At 43.9% G+C, this 21746-nt stretch overlaps 1 protein-coding gene across 6 annotated transcripts in view; it reads left to right on the forward strand.

The window, feature by feature from the left end:
• PTPRO (protein tyrosine phosphatase receptor type O) overlaps positions 1 to 21746 on the forward strand; it is a 922864-nt gene that overhangs the window by 480742 nt on the left and 420376 nt on the right. For all 6 annotated transcript variants that reach the window (XM_085652640.1, XM_085652641.1, XM_085652636.1 and 3 more), the window contains exon 4: positions 8597 to 8749. In XM_085652640.1, the coding sequence (XP_085508766.1) occupies positions 8597 to 8749 (153 nt within the window). The remainder of the gene's footprint in view (positions 1 to 8596; positions 8750 to 21746) is intronic.

Here is a 21746-nt window from a genome sequence, read left to right on the forward strand (position 1 = left end):
GTCGACTGACAGGCTCTATTCACTAATGTTATGAGAAGTTACAGGTACTCAAGGACGATATCGTTGCCAGGTTTCGACTGGGAACAACGTGAGAATGGAAAGGAAAATGAAGCCGCTGATGGTGTGATCAAGGGGTGTTATCCAGAACAGTTGTGTGAAAATAACTGGAGTTCTCACAGATCAGTGTTGGCCACCATCTCTTTGGATTTTGCGAGGTGCCGACCTCTATGCTTTTCCCTTTGATTGTTTCCTGAGTGTGGCTTAGGCTAACACGTATTTCCCGATCCCTAGAAGCCTCTTGACTGAGCTTCTGAAATGCTGAAACCTTCCCACATACTTTCCATATTTTTCTCCTTTCTCTGCATTTTTCAGACTTTTTGTGATTCCTTTAACTTAAACATCCTCCTCAGTTTGGAAGTTAATTTAGATGATGTTAGACTTTGCCTATGTAGAGGAGAAAGGACCAGAAACTCTTCCCTGACCATGAAATCTTACTGTTAATTTTCTGCATTGCTGTAACTGAACTTCTTGCTTGCCTTATGCTGATAAGCCTGAACTGCTTTAGGAGGTTGGGCTATCCTGTTTTTATTCTGTATCTTCGCAGCACGGTTTTGAGATTTAGTTACCTGAATTTGACTGTTTACTTGTAATAAATCCTTTAACTTTATTAATGAATTCCTGGTCCTCACTGTGTAGCCAAATGGATTACACTGTTAGTTATATGTGTTTGACCAAGTAATGACTCCCATCTCCTCTCAGTCATATAAAATGACTCATCGGATTGTTAATATGGAATACAATGCTTTTCTTGATAAAGCTGAAATCTCGCCCTTATCAATAGATCCACATCAACCTTGACTCACAAATATGTAGTCAAGCAAGCCCTGAGACCTAGGCCCGGGATTACTGATTTATAGATCACAGTTGGGAGGGGGCATAGCGGGCAGGAAATTCTTGATCAATCCCACAGATAGGTGCAGCAACATAACAGTGGTAAGTGGAGATTGCCCCAATAAAGCACACATGACCGGAGGGGGTACACACACTCCTAAAAGCACCATAAAGATTCAGATACCACATGAGTCAGGAACACACAACCAATCAGGACCCAGCATACGTAGTGATCATATGCTCCCCATGCCGATCATCCAGACACGTTCTCCACTGGCCACACTGTGTCCATGCGGGGTCGAGACCTGCCTGTAGTGACCATTAATTTATGACTCTAAAGGTAGCAACTAACATTCCTCACCATATATGGTATACCAGAAACTTTTATAACCTGTTGTGTTTTGTATAAAAGAAAGATGTATACCGATTGTAAATTGAAACAGTCCCTTGGCAGTAATGTTTAATTAAAAAACCTGTTCCTGTTTTGCCAAGTGCTTCTTGTCTTCTGTTTTTAAAGGATTCCAAACTCAAGCCTCAGGATAACCAATGGTAAGAGGGTTTGCCCAGCGCTGGATCATTAATATGTCACAACACAAAACTGAAGATCAGTAGAATTTTCAGAAATGATGTAAATGAATGAGGCACAACTCCCTCTACAAGCCACCAAATGGCTGTGAACGCAGTGATGGAGGCTTGCAAGGGACAATAGTCCTTCATCATTTCATTCAAAGAATGTCAACATCCCAAGTCCTGTTTCTTTGAAGCACAGGAGTTACAATATAAACAACCATTTGCAAAGTCAGTAGGTCTCGTTGGTAAGCATTCACAAAGCCATTAGGTCGCGCCCTAAAGCCATCTGCAGCAAGACCTAAAAATAGAGGAATACATTTTTTTTTTAAATGCAAGTACAAGGCTGAAGGGCTTTCTTGAGGAATTTATGGTCAGCCTATGGATATATGGCCAGAATTTCAAAAATGCGCCGGACCAGGCCTGGAGGTTGAACCTTTTCTTACTTTGGACAGATAGCCTGGAACAAGCTTCCCCTTGATCTTCATTCAACATCTGAGATGGACATCTTCAAGAAGAAATTAAAAACATGACTCTCCCAACAAACATGATCTGACGTTCAGCATTGCCGCAAGTAGCCTGCCGTTAGCACCGAGAAACTCCTTGGAGTATGCGTGCGCTTTATAAATCTCAATCATCATCATATACAGTTAGACCCCTTGTGTCTGATTATTTTTTCTCAGACCATGCTTGGTCTCCAGCTTTAACACTCCAACCTTTGTATTTTTTCAAACCCTGTACCGCTGTACCATTAACATTGTTGACGTTTCTGATCCATGGAGTGTTTTCACCGCTAACTTCCCATGCTACACACTGCCCTGGTTCATGAGCTGTAAAAAAATATTGTAAAAAAATCAAACCCAATTCCTACTGTCTTCTGCATAAAAGCCTGATGCACAGGCCAGTGGGGCCCCATAAAGAGGTCGAGCACGACCATCCTCCCGACCTGGGATTTCTGCCATATCAAAAACAGCCACTCAAAGCTCCCATGCCCACAGTCCTTTTCTGCGCTCCTGAGGTTGCTTTTCCATTCATGGAACTTATGTGGAGCCAGTGCAATTATGTACCAACGCAAAACCAAAGTGTGCCCTGGGATGACTAAATTATGCAACAAGAAAAGGGAAATGATGTGGCATAAGGCAGCACATACAGCGGCACAACTTTTGCACTATTTTGTTATTTTAACATATATTAATACCTTACGGGCATTCCTAATATCAGTTGAACAAAGAATACAGCAATCCCCAAAGGAAAGGTGAACAATTTGCCCTTAGAAAAGGTCTGCCATTGGGAGTTGGGACATGTGGTGGTTTTATTAACAACTTGTGATTTGAAGTATTGAAATCTGAAAATCTATAACTATGCAGAAATTGTTGTGGCCGCAGAGTTGAATGATACCAGTGGCCCTGAATATATGAAATGTATTTGCCTATATGTTTTGAAATTTAGTTAAGTGTCTACCAAGCCACGTGAGGTTATAATGAAATATTGGGTGTGAGTTGAAACTGATTTGATCATTAAGCCTATGGAATCCTATGATTCTTTAGTGTATATTTCCAAACAAGTGCAGCCAACAAATTTCACCTTATGAAAGGCGTCATCAGGGCCAATGATCTGAACTACTGTCAATGTCAGAAAAATTCCAGGTGCACCGTTATCTGCATCAGCGTTATGAAAGGCAGATGCAGTTCAAATTTTGTTTTGAAAAGATATTTGTTCAGGGGTCGTAACGTCTATCTCCTGATCTGAGCAAGGGCGGCATACCTCCCAATGCGTCATGCAATTCACAAACATTCTTGACGCAAACCCAGCGCATAAATCGTGGTCTGAGTATTTACTAAACCACACAAAGCTGGGGAGAGAGGTTTTGCAATACCATTAATGGTTTTGCATTGGGCTGTGCCACAAAAGTGGTGCAGCCATGACGGAAAATCATAGTAAATCTTTCCCTCAGATGGAGCAGTGATGGAACGCAGTAGATGCCTGGAAGCCAATTAAATGCGTGTTCATGTTAAACTGCATTAGTGTCCAAAGGTAGGTTGGGGGATATACGCTCAGCCCTGACAGTCGTCCGACAAGCGCATTGTTTTTTGTCTGAGATAACAATGGCTGGCAGAAGACCGAGGCAACGTCACAGCAAAGCTGTGGAACATGCCGGCAGCATCAGCAAGGAGGTGCTCCGAAATGGCAGTGCTGTGACGAGCACGGCGGTCACACTGCAGCAGACCGCCTCGCCTGTCGTCAATCCAACCATGATACATGGAATGGTAAGTAAATGTTGCATTTTCTTTATTTAAAATTGTAACATGGAAAAAACACTTTTTGGTAATAGAAACATATGCAAATATGCCATGGGCAGATCCAAAAAGGGATGTGCTGCTCATCAAGCTAGTGGTTGCAGAGAGCCACCCAAACAAGCCAATGACCGAAGCGGGCTGCCAGAGAGCCCGTTTCTGCTTCTTCGGTGGGAATCTGTCCGTCTGTGGTGGTTTGCTTGTATTGGGTGCCGACCTAATGTTTTGCAAGACAGCTAAGGCTCTCTGTGGCGAGACCTAAGGATCGGCATGATGAGAAGATACTTCTGGGGATCCTGCAGCAGTCTGCTGGTTAGCTGTCGCCTCCCCCCAGATGTCTGCATAGTGAAAGCATTCCTTAACAGACTGCATTCAAATTTGTGAGCAGATACAGCCACCTTTCGGGTGTAAGTATACCATCAATAATTTGAATCCAGAGTACTAGTCACAAACCAGTTTTATCTACTACAGTGAGTATCAAGAAAAAGATGATCAATCAATCAATCAATCAAGGAATTTGTATCGCGCACTACTCACCCGGAAGGGTCTCAAGGCGCTTGGGGGAGGGGGTCTGCTACTGCTCGAACAGCCAGGTCTTGAGCTGTTTCCTGAAGGCGAGGAGGTCCTGGGTCAGCCGCAGGTGGACGGGCAGGGAGTTCCATGTCTTAGCCGCCAGGTAGGAGAAGGATCTTCCTCCGGCGGTGGCTCTCTGGATGCGAGGGACGACGGCGAGGGTGAGGTTCGCGGATCGTAGCTGTCGGGTGGGCGTGTAGAAGGTCAGGCGGTCGTTGAGGTACCTTGGGCCCAGGTCGTGGAGGGATTTGTGTGCGTGGGTGAGGAGTCTGAACGTGATCCTCTTGTTGACAGGGAGCCAGTGCAGGTCTCTCAGGTGGCTCGAGATGTGGCTGCGTCGGGGGGCGTCCAGGATGAGACGGGCGGAGGCGTTCTGGATACGCTGAAGTCTTTTCTGAAGCTTGGCTGTTGTACCGGCGTAGAGGGTGTTTCCGTAGTCTAGTCTGCTGGTGATGAGGGCCTGGGTGACAGTCTTCCTGGTCTCGGTCGGGATCCATCTGAAGATCTTGCGGAGCATGCGGAGGTTGTGGAAGCAAGATGAGGAGACGGCGTTGACTTGTCTGGTCATCGATAGGGAGGAGTCCAGGATGACGCCCAAGTTGCGTGTGTGGTCCGTTGGCTTGGGTGCGGTGCCCAGGGCCGGGGGCCACCAGGAGTCGTCCCATGCGGAGGGCGACGGTCCAAGGATGAGGACTTCTGTCTTGTCCGTGTTCAACTTCAGGCGGCTGATGTTCATCCATTCGGCGACATCTTTCATCCCTTCGTGTAGGTCGGCTTTGTCGGTGTCGGGGTCTCTGGTGAGGGAGAGAATCAGCTGGGTGTCATCGGCGTAGGAAATGATGTTGAGGTTGTGTTGGCGTGCGATAGCAGCGAGGGGTTTCATGTAGATGTTGAAGAGAGTGGGGCTGAGCGATGATCCTTGCGGGACGCCGCAGATGACTTCAGTGGCCTCAGAGCGGAACGGAGGGAGGCGTACTCTCTGTGTTCTGCCGGAGAGGTATGAGATGATCCATTCCAGAGCAATCCCCTGGATGCCGGTGTCATTGAGGCGTTGGGCTAGGGTGCGGTGGCAGACAGTGTCAAATGCTGCGGAGAGGTCAAGGAGGATGAGTGCCGCTGTTTCACCTTTGTCGAGCAGGGCTCGGATGTCGTCGGTGGCTGCGATGAGGGCGGTCTCGGTGCTGTGGTTGGCTCTGAATCCGGATTGCGATGGGTCGAGGGATCCGTTCGTCTCGAGGAAGGCGGCCAGCTGCTTGTTGACGACCTTCTCGATGACTTTGGCAGGGAATGGAAGGAGCGAGATAGGGCGGAAGTTCTTGAGGTCGGTCGGGTCCGCAGTTGGTTTCTTCAGTAGTGCGCTGAGCTCGGCGTGCTTCCAGCTCTCCGGGAAGGTGGCTGTATCGAAGGAGGCGTTGATGATGTCTCGGAGGTGGGGTGCGATGGTAGAGGCGGCCTTGTTGAAGACATGGTGGGGGCATGGGTCGGTCGGAGATCCGGAGTGGATGGTGTTCATCATGCGTGTCGTGTCTTCGAGGGTCACTTTGGTCCATGTCTGGAGGATAGCGGCGGGGTGCGTAGGTTCGGTCGATGGGTGCGGGGGTGGAGCGCCGAAACTGTTGTGGATGTCGGCGATCTTGCGGTGGAAGTACGAGGCGAGGGAGTCGCAGAGGTCCTGCGAGGGAGTGATGTCGTTGTTGCCGGTGCTGGGGTTGGAGAACTCCATGACGATGTTGAAGAGCTCCTTGCTGTCATGGGCGTTCTTGTCCAGTCGTTCCTTCAAAGATTTCTTCTTGGTGGTGCGGATGAGCTGGTGATGTCTGCGGGTGGCGAGTTTGAGGGCGGTCATGTTTTCGGTGGTCTTGTCGAGGAGCCAGGCCTTCTCGAGGGTGCGGCAGGCCTTCTTGGAGTCCTTGAGTTCGTCGGTGAACCAGGGGGCCTTCTTGCTTCTGGGCCTGGTGAGTGGGTTCTTCAGTGGGGCGAGATCGTTGGCACAGGAGGTCAGCCATTGCGTGAGGTCGAGGGCTGCTGTGTTAGGGTCCGTTGTCCTGACCGGTGGGTTCTGGCTGAGGGAGGTGGTGAGCTGGTCGACGGTGATCTTGCTCCAGTTTCTGTGGGGAACCTGCTTCGGGTGGTGCTGGACCGTGTTCTTCTTGAAGCTGAAGTGGACGCAGCTGTGGTCAGTCCAGTGGAGTCCGGTGCAGTGGCTGAAGGTGATGTGCTTGCTGGATGAGAAGAGGGGGTCGAGCGTGTGGCCGGCGTAGTGGGTGGGGGTGTTGACCAGTTGCTGGAGTCCGAGGTTGGCGAGGTTGTCCAGCAGGGTAGTCGTGTTGCGGTCGTTGTTGTTCTCCAGGTGGAAGTTGAGGTCTCCGAGGAGGATGTAGTCGGTGGAGGGGAGGGCATGAGGGCTGATGAAGTCCGTGATGCCTTCCATGCCCCATTTCCCTTGTGATTTACAGGAACTCACATTATGTACACTGTGAGTCACAAATCAACTTGCAAAAAAAACAATTGATGGACAGAATGCAGAACAATGTCATACATTCACCCCAGTACAGAGATCTGAGCCTAAATCCATTGTTTTTTGCTCCCCACGCCATTCCAGTTTGAACCAAGCCATATGCAAATCAGTCTTGACCCTGCGCCCAATGGGAACAGTCCAGACCGAACTGCCAAGCCAGGTCCTCCCTGGACTGGAAACAAGCATCCTAGGGCCGGTTTCAGGGTTTAACCTCTCATCAGCCAGGATAGCTTGATTCTAGTGGCATGGAGAGCACGAGACCCACTTCTGGGCATACCCGTCCCACTCGGGGTGACAAATGCAAAAACAACAATTGATGGACAGAATGCAGAACAATGTCATACATTCACCCCAGTACAGAGATCTGGGCCTAAATCCATCGTTTTTTTGTTCCGCATGCCATTCCAGTTTGAACCCAGCCATATGTAAATCAGACTTGACCCTGCACCCAATAGGAAAAATCCAGCACGAACTGCCAGGCCACTTAAGTTCAATGCAACTTTGTTTTCTTTGCATTGCATTGCAATGCCTGCACTTTTACATACCACAGCTTTGCATCATTCGCTATATGCCTTCAAGGAATTGATTCAGAACATAATCTCCACCTTGTGCACAAAATAGATATTTTTTATGGATGAACTTTTGGTTGGTATCCCCCAACAGAAGTCTCATTGGTTCGAATAGTCCACAGTAAATCTGGCCCCCAGAGAAAGGACCAACCAGTCCATGCAAACAATCTTAGGCCGACACATTGAATACAGCTTTAATTGTAATATATTAGAACATTCAATCTCGTTGCCATGATTCCACCAGATTTTCTAATTATTTTGGCGACGAGATTTAACGTGCTTCCTCTTTGTTCTACTACATTACAATTGAATCTGCACTCAATGTGCAAACCACAGTTTGTGTGCAAAGGCTGCTTGTTCATTTTGGAACTGGGAAGCATTTGCTGTGGGAGGTTTTCTCTGCTATAATCAAATCCTACATTTCGGTCCTTGATATGATGTCTTGGTTCCTGTCAGCTTGCACGAGACACGTGTCCCCTTTATCACTTAGAAAGGGGCTGTGAGGCAGTGGTGCCCTCAGTGATGGGTATACAGAGTCAGTTGGCTTCTGGCCATGTAGCATGAGTCCCCCGGCAGACAGATAAGGGGTGTCAGGCAGCCTGCAAAAGAGCTTTTGTGGGAACTGGTGCTCCACAGTCTTGCTAGAAATTGGGACTGCCCACCCATCAGCACCCCACTGGACCACACAGAGTTTAGGAGGGACCATAATGGAAAGGATATCACAGTATCCACGCTTGACCAGACATGGCAACGGTCTTTCTAACATGGAAGCCAAGGGCCATTCAGCTCAAAGGTAAATTGGTCCTAAATACATCGATTGCCATGTTGGGAACACAACAAGGTTGCTGGAAATAATCATTAGATACTAAGCAGAGCACATTTTACGAATAAAAATTACGTCACTGTACCAATGTGTCACATTTTACTTGGAAACACAGCAAGCCAAGACTTTCAATCATTTAAAACCTTGATGCCCTCAAGAAGAGAACAGCATTTTACATATTTCATGAATATTACATCGCTTAAATGGTATGCATACTCTACTGTACCCCATCACAAGATGCAAATCAGTAAACGTTTGATACATTACAGTATATTTCCATTGAACAATAATGCAAACCACAGTATACACAATATGGTAATGTTAGCATTTTCCCTCTGTTAATATACTAATTTTTTTCCAGATTTCTTCAAAGGTAAAACAGTTTTCAACCACTGGCTGCCCGGTACATGCTACAGTAATATAACTTTCCAGTTACTGTCGGAAGCATCATTTAATAAAAGCACACTTGTGGAAAACAGTGGAATTGGACATGAGCCCATGCAACATAGGACAGGTGAGTGGTGATATATTTATTTAATTATATAGTTATTAGTTTTATAAACGGTTACCTTTAATTACTTCAGAGTGCTAGATGAGCTCACAAAGAACAGATTTGTGAAAGGAGGAAGGATGTTAGATTTTTATAAGAAGGGAGGGGCTGCATCTCCTAATCTGTGGTTACTGCTCCTAATCTACGAGGACTTCAATTAGCAAGCAAGTCAGCAAAGTTCAGCCTTGAGGAGTTTCCAGAATCATGCGTGATTGCGTTTGGATTTCAATGTGGGTTTGCGTGCATTTCTCAGTCTAGGGTCCTGTCCTCACAGGGATCTGTCTCTGCCTTTCATCCTCTTAGTTGATCATTCACTGAGCAGCTGATTCTGCAGGCATTCTAGGCCCTTGCCTCAGTAGGCCTTGTGGAGAATCTCTCCTGCACTAGAAAGCAGCAGAGATCTTTCAGGGTGCAAGGGCGTAGCCATCACTGATGTAGCAGGTGTAGTGGGACCAGGGCCTGGGTGTGTGGAGTTGCCCTGCACCCTAAATATTACTGAACTGGAATGAGTCCTATTTCCCTGCTTGCATTAGGGTCCATGACACCCTTGCTGCACCTCTGCCAGGGCAGGGGTGATATGGTCACAATTGCAGAGATTCAGGCACAATCCGGTTGCCTGCGTCTGTAGCGGTTGTAATCATGCTGCTGTAGTAGTCCAGGCGTGCCATGAACAGGACTCTTGTTGCCTCCACCCAGTGGTTAGGTGGTCGAGGTGGAAGGACTTTATGAATTACGGAGAAATGGAGATCAATACCTTGAGATCGTTGTAAAACATTTTGTTTTGTTAAAAGACCCATTTAACTTAATGCAAGATGGCTCTTTGAGTAATTACTCACTAATGGCATTTGGTGTGAGGGGACAGATACAAGTCTGAAGCCCGGAGGGAGACTGATTTTACCCACATTCTGACTTTGGCATATTCAGGACAATTACATTTTCTGAAATTACCATCTGTTATTTTCTATGGTGAGATGTCAGAAGTGCTCTATAAAAGTGTAAAGAAATTATGTGACATCTAATGAGATTATGGAAGGTATGCATGGGTGGCTGAAAGAATATTGCATTTAATCAGCTGCATAAGGGGAACATTCACCTCTCCTACCATAAAAGCCAGTGGAGACCCCAATGTACTTTAGAACTTACTGTTGACCCATAACGATTATTAAGACCAGAGTAACACAGCACTGAAACACTGGCTAGTGTTATATAGTAAGATTGACTAAATATAGGTTTCAAGCACCATATCCTGTCTGTAATCAGTTATGAGCATGTTCCCCCATTTCACAATATGTTCCAAAAACGAAGTACAGACATGCAAACCTTTAATGTTCTACCCATTTACTCTCAAGCGTAGCAATAGGGGGATAACATGGACGAAAGCGGACAGGAATTCTTTCTTAACAGAGGATTGCAAATCAGCGCTTCTAAAACAATTGCTTTATCAAAGTGTAATTTGTTGCAGAAATGTCTTTGCTATCATTGTTCATCCATCACAGAAGGCTCTTTAATTTTGAACTTTACCCTTTAATGAATGATTCTTTCTTCACCAGGACTGTTGATCGACTGACCCCAATCCATACATTCTGAACATATTAGTTACATGTAGATGGGGGCATATGTTCAAGAAGAGTTCATTCTATCCCAAAACTGGTTCTCCCAAAACCCACCTTACAGAACCCTTGGAAGCCTTGAAACCTGGAACCCCATGTGTCAAAATGCATTGATCTGCTAACATAGAAAGGGGTAGCAGGCACAGCTCTAACATGTTCTGGTACAACATTTCTTACACTGTGAAGTGGAATTGCCTAAGTGTAACAGCTGCCAGATAAGGTTGGAGGAAAGTAAATTCAAAGGTTTGGATATGTTAGGCTCCAAACTGTAGATTAAGATGGTTTTGATCTTGTTTCAAAGAGCAGTTCTCGAAAGGCTCATACACCAAAAAACACTTAAAACAAACCAGACCTGCAGTTGTTTATTACTCATTGTTTTAAAGAGGTGACATGATGAACACAACTTACCTTGAGATTTGTGATGAAATCTGGGTAAGACTGTAGAGACTTCTTTTCACCCTGATACTGTTACTCGCCCAGTGGGATAATGTCTTTCTCTAATGAAAGACTACAATCATGGATATTGTTACATTAATAGTTTAAAACATTTCACAATTGTATGACTTTAGGTTTGTGTGTTTTTTAACTGGAGTCGTCCAAGGTTAAGAACAACAGCTGGGGAAGATTTCTGATTTACTAGTGTTAGGCATTAGAGTATTTTGAAAAGTAGCCAGCAACTCCCAAACCCATATGTCCATTTCTTCCCCTGTAGCGATAATGACTCTGAAAGTCTTCATACAAGCCTAAACTTCTGCATGTCTTATTCCACACTGGATCAGGCTTAAAATGTATTCATTTAAAATCCAAAGCACTTTTCCAAATATTAAACTCAATATCTCGAATTTCACTTGACATGTATCCTTTTCTCATTCTCATTACATAAACTGGGGTTTATGGAAATGTTTTTTTTTAACAATTCCTTTAAAGTGAAGGCAGTCAATAACATTAGTTAAATGAACACAATTATTGTCATGATCAGTGACAATTATTTAGGCATAAATTGTGTTGGTAAAATGATCTTCAAACCGACCATGTAAAGACAATGAATCCTAACCTATTCATCATTTCAAAAATGTGTTTAACCCTTCCACATTTATATTGCCTGCTTAAAGTATGTTTAATAATTCTCAAAGTATTACTCCTGTCCACTCTTCCATTTCATACAACAATGAAGCCTTACAATCCTTTGTAATAAAGATTGTATGAGAAATATATTCTGTAAATATTTTTTCAATAGCTTGCAGCACCAGCCTCAACTGAGGTGTCTGACAAATAAGCAAAAGTGGAAAATAGGTATTACCTAACGTACCTTATTTTTGCTCTGCTTGAATACCAGCTCAACAGCAAGAAAGTAGAACAAATTCTTTATTTTTGAACGGCACCCTTCCAAACTAGTAGCAACTATTTTAGGAGATTCCCCCACAACCCCCATGGAACTATTTTTAGATATACGTTCTCAGACAATGCAAGTAGGTGTTCTCAGTGCACCATGATGCCTAAATGCACATCAAGTCAAATTGACCGATAAATTATAATAAAGGTTCAACTTCTTGTATAAAATGTCAAATTGAATCCTGCAAAATTTATTTGTCAGGAGTATACAGTGTAAACATCGATCCTTCAGCTAGGAAATTCTGAAATTTCCTTTCACCAACATTTGTTATGATCTTCATTGTTTTGTTTGAAAAACACAGTATGAAAGCTAAATATGTCCATGCAAAGATGGAGGTGAAGACTTGAATAGAACTGTATGTATAGTTCGAAATGTAATTTAAACACCTTTTTGATAATGTGTATCTCCATTTATTCAATGGGCTATAGTTTTGCATGACTGTAAATTATGACAAAAACCTATTAATTAAAATTTAAATTAATAAACTTCTCCATTTTATGCCGCAATCTAATGTTCATTAAAAAATCTTTTCATTCAGTTTATTTTTTTTATATGTCTGATTCGTATTCAATGAAATGTGCATTTTCTCACACTTAGCTATTTATTGTTAGAGTTTTACATAGCGAGAACTCAACCCGAAGAGGTCAGGTATCAGAGTGCTTTACAGGACCACCAGTTTCGTTACAGACGGACACATTCATTTTTGCTAGGCACAAGGAGAGTAAGTGATTTGCCCAGATTCACAGGATGATGAGCGTCTCCGGCGAACTCAAACTCAGTACCCCAGCTTTGAGGTTGACCGCTCTAGCCGTAAGTCTGCACCCTCTCCCCCTTTTATTTCCTTATCATTTTGTTTCCATTCCTCATGTATTTCCTACTATACTTCTTCTCTGCCATTGCACTTGATGCACACTGGACACCTATGCTATAGTAATTGAAGTATAGACTAATAGCCTGTGATTCTGGACAAATGGCTTAATCTCACTATATCCTTCGAAAATAAATGTGCCCTGAACTGGTGCTCAAGCACTAGTGCAGATTATTACGTGCTGCTGCTGAGCACCGGAAACCACTGGCTAATACTTAGCACTATAATGTCTCTATATGTAAAACATCATTACAGAATGTAAAGTCCAGTAACCTGCATTAAATCCCGGTTTCCCTATTTCAGGTAGCATGTAGTTTCTGTTTTTTGTCCGTGATTTAGCTACTTAATATCTATTCACAATTCCACGTCCATCCGCACAAAAGCCAGACACAATCACCACGTGCGGCTATAGTAATTATAAAGGCAACTTCCCACACAATGCACTTGGGTCCAGCCAGCTGCACTCCCTCGCACGTCCCATAAGCAGCTGACATTAAAAACTCCATTAGGATGCACAACCTACTTTATTTTTTGCATTTATCTCTTTTCTCTAATCTAACTCCCTCCATTTTTTCCTCTTTCTTTTTCTTACTCATTCTTAATACAATAACCACTTATACCACCTACTTCTCTTTTACCAATAACAATTCCTCATTCTTACACCTCAAGCCAATTATACTACATACTTCTCTAATCTCAATAATAATTCATCGTTCTTACGCCTCTAAAAAAATACTGCAGCTACTTTTCTATACCAAATACTAATTCATCATTATAACTCCTCTACATATTAAAGAAACTGCTTCTCTGTTCTCAATAGTAATTCATAACTCTTACCCCTATATGCAATACTACTTGCTACTTCTCTAATACCGACAAATAGCTTTCTAAGCGTCAGTCAACAGTTCACAGTCCCTTCCTGCCTTTTGTTTCTTCCTGGTCAGCAGCCCATATTGGGTATATTTTCATTCATAAAGCTTTCATCTAACTTCGATATTAATAATAAGCATTTTAAGTTGTTTTGGTTGAAGCTGTTAAAAAGCAGAAACAGAACCAGGTTCTAATTCCATCTAAAGAATTGGAATAAAATATAAAATAAAAAAGTAAATAAAAAAGAGGACAATCTTTCAATAGCACATACAGTAAACATTTAACATGCAATAAGTCTACAATTTGCGAAAGTTTGGGCTATTGGCACTGTAAATGACAATGCCTTTCAATTTATATGGTTTAAAAACATGCAAGCAGTGCATAAACACATATTTTATACTTAAAGTCCTTGCTTACTTAAAGCACAACTGGCAGAAACAAGCATTTGCAATGAAACAGGTCTCGCTTTTACGCAAATTTGAGCTATTTGGCACTGTAAATGACAATGCGTTTTATTTATGTTTTGGTTTTTGAAACATAAAAAAAACGCATTGTCATTTACACTGCCAATAGCTTATACTCGTGTAGATGCGAGACCTATTGCATTGCAAATGCTTGTTATGGATAGGAAGAATTTTGGCCCGGTATTTCCTGGCCGCCTGAAAACTATTAAACTGTTCCTAGGACGATATGAATGAGGGGAGGAAAGGTCAAAGTATAAAACGCCAGAGAGACCACAAAAGTTACGACATTTAAATTTTGACACCAATGCTCAGAATAATAACAAGTGTGGTACTTTAAGATTGTGTGTTCAATGTTAACTTTCTCTAGTGATGCATGCCTACTGCCTATCCAAGTCTAATGGGCTCTACAAGCTATGGGTCTCAATCTCATCTGTAAAAATGTTCTGATAGAAAAATGAAATATACAGGTGAATTGGGAGGATCTTTCACTCAAGCAATTAGTTATCCTAACCCAGTCATGCTCATTGTGGTGGAGGCTCTTATTAACCCATTAAGGTGTCAGAATTATAGCAAAACCTTGTATGGCAACCCCGACCACCAAGTCTATTTAATTACTTCTTCAAGAGCATAAACAGTGACTAACTGGTATTAATACATAAAGAGAAGAGGGCTTTCTCTCCTTTGAAAGTTCTGCTTTTCATTGACCTCTTGTGATAGGTGTAATCAGAATTAAGAACTTAACATTACTAGGTAAAAACAATACTTCAAAAGGAACAATCCTTTTTGTCCTGCTATGCTGGAGAAGGAAATTGTGAAAATGGGGCAGCATAAAGGGGATTATTTTAAGTTGTCTGATTCTCAATGAAAGACGGATAAGACAAGGAAAATGCAAATGTAAGGTTTAATTGTAAAAGCATTTTTTAAACCAAATTCATCAGATGTGATTTGGTCATATGAAGTTGCACTAGAGTTGGTTGCTGATTGGGAAAGGATTCAATTAATCAAGAGCCGAGACTTGAACCTAGTTTCCCAGCTCCCACGTTGGCAGTTGTGGCCTTTAAACCATATCCCCTTCCCATTTGTATGTTTCTTTTGCTCTCTGTTAAGCAGGCTAACAAGAGAAAGATGTTGGCTGAAGCTGCCACCTGATAAGAGCACCGGCACTTGATTTGTTACAAATTAACCACTAGGAGAAAGGCTGTAACCATGTCACTATTTATTTCTCTGTACAGCTCAAAGTTGTAAAAATATATTAATCTGAGCTAGAGCAATGTATTTGGGTCAGCAAAACAAAAGCCGTGTATTTAGTATAAACTTAATGCAGGACTTCAGTGTAAAAAGGTAGGCTATGCAGCCCATTGACGTTTTAAATGTTTGCTGCTCATGGAACGTGCAAATGAGTGCAGCTGGCTGGGCACACATGCATTGGTTCAGAACTCCAATTTTCAATAGTTGCAGATGGGGAGCTTTTATGTAAAACTAGTAGCTGTCTGCATATAATTGTGAAAGAAAGAAAGCGATAGAATAAGAGTAAACGAAAGCAGAGATGAAAGAAACATATGAAAGAAAAAAAGATTTGAGCTGTATGCATGTATGTGAGAGAGAGATATAGAAAGAGAAAGAAAGAATAAATGGAGGGAGTTAGATTAGAGAAAAGAGAGAAATGCAATAGAGAAAGTTGTGCTTCCTATTGAAGTTTTAATGTCAGCTGCTCATGAAATGTGCAAGACAGTGCAGCTGGCTGGACACACGTGCACTGTGTGGGAAGTTTCATTTATAATTATTATAGCCGTGGGTGGTGATTGTGTCTGGCTTTTGTGCAAGTGGAATTATGAATAGATATTAAAAAGCTAACTCTCGGGAAAAAAACAGGAAAATGCTCCCTGAAATAGGGAAATAGGGATTTAATGCAGGTTACTGGACTTTACATTCTGTAATGCTGTTTTACGTATAGAGAAAGCATAGTGCTAAATATTAGCCAGTGGTTTCCGGTGCTCAGCAGCAGCCCGTAATAATCTGCACTAGTGCTTGAGCTCCAGTTCAGGGCACATTTATTTTCGAAGGATGTAGTGAGATTAAGCCATTGGTCCAGAATCCCAGGCTATTAATCAAGATCCGAGACTTGAACCTAGTTTCCCAGCTCCCACGTCGGCAGTTGTGGCCTTCAAACCACGACCTTCATCATCTACTGGTCAGGCTACATATGGATACGTATGATCAGCGAACAGGGAGCGAGACAGGGTTGTGTCTTAGCTCCTACGCTCTTTCCCTTGTTTATGAACAGAGTGGTGGAAGTGTTGACCAACTGCCAACATGATGCCCCTAAGATAGCCAGCGCTCAAGTCCCTGTATTGCTTTTCACTGATGACACCTTGTTTCTACCTTGTTCACCGATGGGCCTTCAGCATCTCCTTTTCACTTGTTGAATTTACCACATCTAGGGGTCTGGAGATCAATGCAGGTAAATCAAAGCTCATGACTATAAACCCACACTGTCTTTTTGGAAACAACTTGAAGCTGGATGGGTCAAAGTAAGATCAAGTCAGGAGCTTTGATTACCTGGGTATTAGACTCACAAAGAAACTAACTTGGGACATGCAACTCAATAAAGTCAAACCTTTTTAAACCATATGTAGGAAAGTAGGATCTTTCTGGCATAGATACCCCCACTTTTTGCCTAGTGTCAGTGTGCTTTGACTGTAGTTCACTGGGATACTGCAAACCAGAACCCCAGTGGCAATGCTCTCTCCTCTAAATTCTCTGGTAAGTACTTTGTACACCCCACAACTGGCATACTGGCGTAACATTATAAGGCCCTAGTATATGGTACTGAGCTACCCAAGGCATTGGTACAACAGGGGTCTCCCATGGGCTGCAGCATGTATTATGCCACAGACTTTTAACCTATAAGTCACCCCTATGCTAGGCCCTTGAGTCCAAGGGCAGGGTGCATGGTTCTAAGTGTGTGGGTACACCTGCACAAGCAGAAGTATGCCTACAAACCCCAGACTCCATGTCTGGGCTTTGTAAGTGCAGGACAGCCATTATAAGCCATGTAGTGGACACTGGCAGGCTGAGATGTCCAGCTACATAATGGCTGGCCGAACCTGAGCATGTTTGGCATCAAACATGTTGGAATCATGCAACTACACTGACTTCAGTGTTAGTTGTCTGATACCATGTACTGGGGATTCTTAGAGGACCCCCAATACCTAGCTGTGTAGCCTTATATGCTCTGCCTGCCAGCCCGTGCTGCTGCCGACCCTAGACAGTGTTCTGCCCCCCTGCTGATGAGCTTAACTCTGGCAGGGGAAGCTGAAAAAAGGATTCCCTGATAAGCAGATGTATGACCATCTCTCCTTTAGAATTAGGTATGGTAGGGTGCTTCTGTGCGCCTCCAGACTGCATTGAATGGCACATTTTGTGCACTCCTTTCAAAAAACAGTTTCCGGAGACCTTTGCTCCTGCTCAAACCCACACAAAGTGTCCAGTCCCCTCTCCAGCTCCTCCCTAGGGTGGTGCCCAGAGCTCCTTCTGCCATGTTGAATCTTGGTCCCTGGGAGCATCTGACTGGCTATGACAGCTGAGTGGCGTCCCTGGCCCCCTCTGATAAGTGGCTCACCATAGAAGATGTCCTTCCCCTTTTTAGGGTTACTTAATGGCTCCCCTGAGGGTGGGTTCTTAGATTTGTCCCAACCACAACTTCTAGATCTGGCTGTCCGTCAGCTGAAGACTCTTCTCTTGGTGGACACTGGAACTCTGCTGTTCTTAGAGCAAGGACCGAAGACAAGACTGCCCCGGTGGGGAGATTCCTGCTGCATCTTTGTCCCTATGCTTCTTAAAGTTCTGCAACTCCGTGGCCATGCATCCTCCGAGTCACCAAGGACTCAGCCTGCATCCCAGCTAGAAGGAATCTCACTTCGAGTGAAGAAGTCACTACTCTGCATCCGCAGGCACATATACATCAACGACCTGTTTGCGGATCCTGTGATCTCATGGACATCGCCCGGCTCTGCATCACAGGTGGTAGTTTGATGGTTCTCCAGCCTAACCAGTTTTCCCTTCAACTTGGGCAACTGTGATCCCTCCACAGCTGACGTGAACCACCTTCCTATGCACCACATCTGTTTACCGTTAACAAGGCTTGGTGGCTCTCTTCACAAAAGATCTTCAAGCGCCAAGAAGCACCAGCCTCCAGCGTTGCACAACTCCAAGATCGATGACCTGCCTGCATCCTCTGCAGCGTTGCCCTTCATCCCTGTACGCTGTTGAGGCTTCCCTGCGACTCCCACTACCTGCTGCCAGAGGGTCCTCGAGGAGGCTCCATCAATTCCTACTGGCTCTTCTGCATGCTGAGGGCTGGCCCTGACTAACCCTTGCTGGGTTAGTCTCACAGACCTTGCTGGTCTGCAACACAGCATCTTCACCCGCAATGTGTTATTTGCATCTGCCAAGGCTTGTTGGTGGTCCTGCCACCCACTGACCTCCCTGCACTTGTCAACCGGCATAGGACAGCTTGTGGAAGGCTCCTGTGCTCCTGCATCATCACATGGGATCCACAGCTGCTGCACAATCCTCAAAGAACTAAAGACAAGGGCTGGAATTGTGCTCCTGTGCCTCCTGGTCACCTCCGGATGATTTGGACTCTGTCCCCTCTGCTTTCAGGTTCTTCTCATGAGGATTCCACATACTGGATCCACCGGCACGGTCCATGAGAAGCTGCTGAACTTCCATGAACCTCCATTGGTGTCTACAGGCGGTTCTGACACCACTTCATCCCTATGGGCCTGGGCTCCCTGGTGAAGGTATCCTGGTTCCTGAGGTATTCACAGGTGGGGTGGCTCTCCAACCTTCGTTGACCCTAGTGGTTCCTTTGGGGTCCTTTGGGAGGGGTCCTAGAACTATAAAATGTCAACTGCATCTTACCCTGTGTTATCCTACGGACGTTTGATCCGGAGCATGATGATATAGGCTCTTAGGATTGTCCTTTTTGCCCTAATACAGTGGAACCAAGGGTGCATTTTATATTGATATGTCCCAGGTAAAAAAAGCCGAGGCCAAGATGGATTCTTCCAGTATGCCATTACCTAGGGGTCAAACATTGTGCAGTGTCCCTACATATATTAAAAAGTGACACAACTGATCCAATTGTATTTGCACTCTCAAGGTAACAAAATCGTCATGTTCACTATGAGCTGCTGTAGTGAAGACCTGATGTTGACCTGCTACTGAACTCTGACTCACCACTTCATTTATACAACTAGGCATGCCCAGAAAGAATTTCTCCTGACCAGTCAGACGGAATCCTTTGCTGAATAGGCAGAAGCGGCAGAAGCAAAATATAAAACTTATCTGTCTCTCCATTAAAGGAGTGCGCCTCCAGGCATTTGCACATCCACCAACTAGATTCAGTCCCGTAAAACTATTATGTTTTCTGGGAAATCCTAATGTTGGCTACTTTCATAATTTGCACTCTAAAACCTGTTTGTCTCTGAATTATTGGGAACATTTATTCCTTGTTATGTCAACATGAAATGGACATTATGTTTCCTAGCATTGTTTTATTACAAATACTTCCGGGAGTGCATACTAGTGGAGGCAATAATTGTATCCTTCCTTTCTCTTGGGCAAAACGTATTTGATAGTGGGATATGAAACTGAATGTGCTCAAATGAATCTGTGGTAGTTGTTGCATTTTATCATATATATATATTTATATTCGGCTGGCTTTTGCACGATGAATACTTGCCAATTTCGGACTTGATCTGGTTTCTCTTTTTTGTGATATTGCTTGATCTCTTTCATTAATAATGTGTTTTTATGTTCCTTTCTGACTAATGATGAAGTGTGATATTTATTGCTGAAGTTATATACTTTTATGGTGTTTATGACCGACCTAAAGTAATAATTAACTACTAGTGGGATCCTGCTAATAATATTCACTTTCTCTACTGGACAGTTATCACACTGCTGTTCCTATTGTGACAAAATATTATTTTGATAAACCCAATTGGTATGGCTTTGATTGTGAAAGTTCTTGCTCATAGTTGAGTTTATGTCTTCGAACGGGGTGTGTGGATGAGAGAATGACGTGGAGCTATGTGAGTGGGTGAGTGTTGGGGGTGAGTGGCAGTAAACATCAATGGACAAATGGGTGAGCATTAGGGCTGGGCTAAAATTCCGTTCCGCTCGCGGAAATTGCGATAATTTAACATTTTCGCGTTCCGCGGAGAGCGCGAAAATGTCAAAATTTCCGCAATTCGCATCTTACCAGAAATTCTTTGCTTGCTCGCGCTGTAAAAAAACTACATTCTCGTGTGCGCGCGATCGCCTTGCATGTATCTTTGCGTTCGCCGACAAGTTTTCCCGTTCCGGTCGCATTCTCCACGAGATGTTGGATTGTTGGTAGCCATTTGCGCTGTCTCGCGACAGTTCGCGCCCGCAGTAACGTCATTCGTCGCGCGATCACGTCTTTCTTCTCGCGATCATGCACCGCGAGACAAGTGAAAACAAGATGGCCGCGCCCGTGAGCAACTGCATGGGTAAGTTGGCGAGCCGTGACCACGCAGAAAATACCGCGAACGGGTGGGAAAAAACACTTCCGCATCTTCGCGATATCTCCGCATGTTTGCGGAGATTTTTAACATTTTCGTGATAGTTTGCAAAAGTGAATTTCACAAATTCCGCCCACCCCTAGTGAGCATATGAATGAGGAAGCGGTGCTGGTGATGGGAGTATTGAATAATCTTCTGCAAACAACTTGATTGTAAGCTACATGTAAGTGTGGATCATGCACCAGTTGTGCACCATCATCCATCTCAGTTCAATGCCTAATGCATGTATAAAGCTACTGAAACAAAAAAAGCAAGCTTTTGAGAAAAAAGGAGATTTCTAAATGCCAGCTGTCAGAAACCAATTTAGATTGTTCCTTGCACTGTCCAGAGAAGGGGTACATCTTCACTTTCCCCTCACAAAATAAATTGAAAACTGGCTTTGCTGCAGGATTATGTGGGGGAGGGGTCTTCTTTACCAACATGACATCATGTCATCTGGTAACAATTTTAAATGTGGGCATTTGCCTGACAATGCAAATGGGTTCTCATAGGCAAGCTATTTTAAAGTTATTTTAATAATTGGAGGTTTCTCTACTGAGTGCTCGACTACTGACACTCACAATGCAGAATGCGTCCCTGCTGTCACTGATAGCACCCTCCCTTGCAAAGCCAATGCCAAAGTAGAAACTCCAAAGTTGCTAGAATACTATATCAGCCATCCACTCCTCTACGGTAGGGTACCTACTAGTGTCTCATCAGCTTCAGAACTGATGCTGGATACCCTTGGCAATCACCACCATAAAACATAAACATCTGCAAAATGCTTTGGGTTGATCAAAAATGTGAACAACACCTTAGACATGAAATGACTGAAGGGACCAAGAGTTCAACCAACACCCATCTGTATATTTTGTTTTTGGTGATGACATGAGCTCTGGGTAGCAGTTAACGTTGCCGTCAGACATACCTAAATTTGTTAGCATTGCAAACCTAGATGACAACTTTATTTTTTGGGGGTTTAAACACTTATGTCAGCCTCACAGTGGGCAATAATGTTACCATAAGCTCATGCATATTGCCTCAGAACATCTGAATATAAGCAGTAGAATTCCCATTAAGGACCTAATAATGAGATGCAGTAGGTTGCTATGACGAAGATAGTAAGAGTCCAAGGTGAGCAATTCCTTTGAACCCCGGGTCAC

This window comes from Triturus cristatus, chromosome 4_1 (genome assembly GCF_964204655.1).
Source record: "Triturus cristatus chromosome 4_1, aTriCri1.1, whole genome shotgun sequence".
Taxonomy (NCBI): domain Eukaryota; kingdom Metazoa; phylum Chordata; class Amphibia; order Caudata; family Salamandridae; genus Triturus; species Triturus cristatus.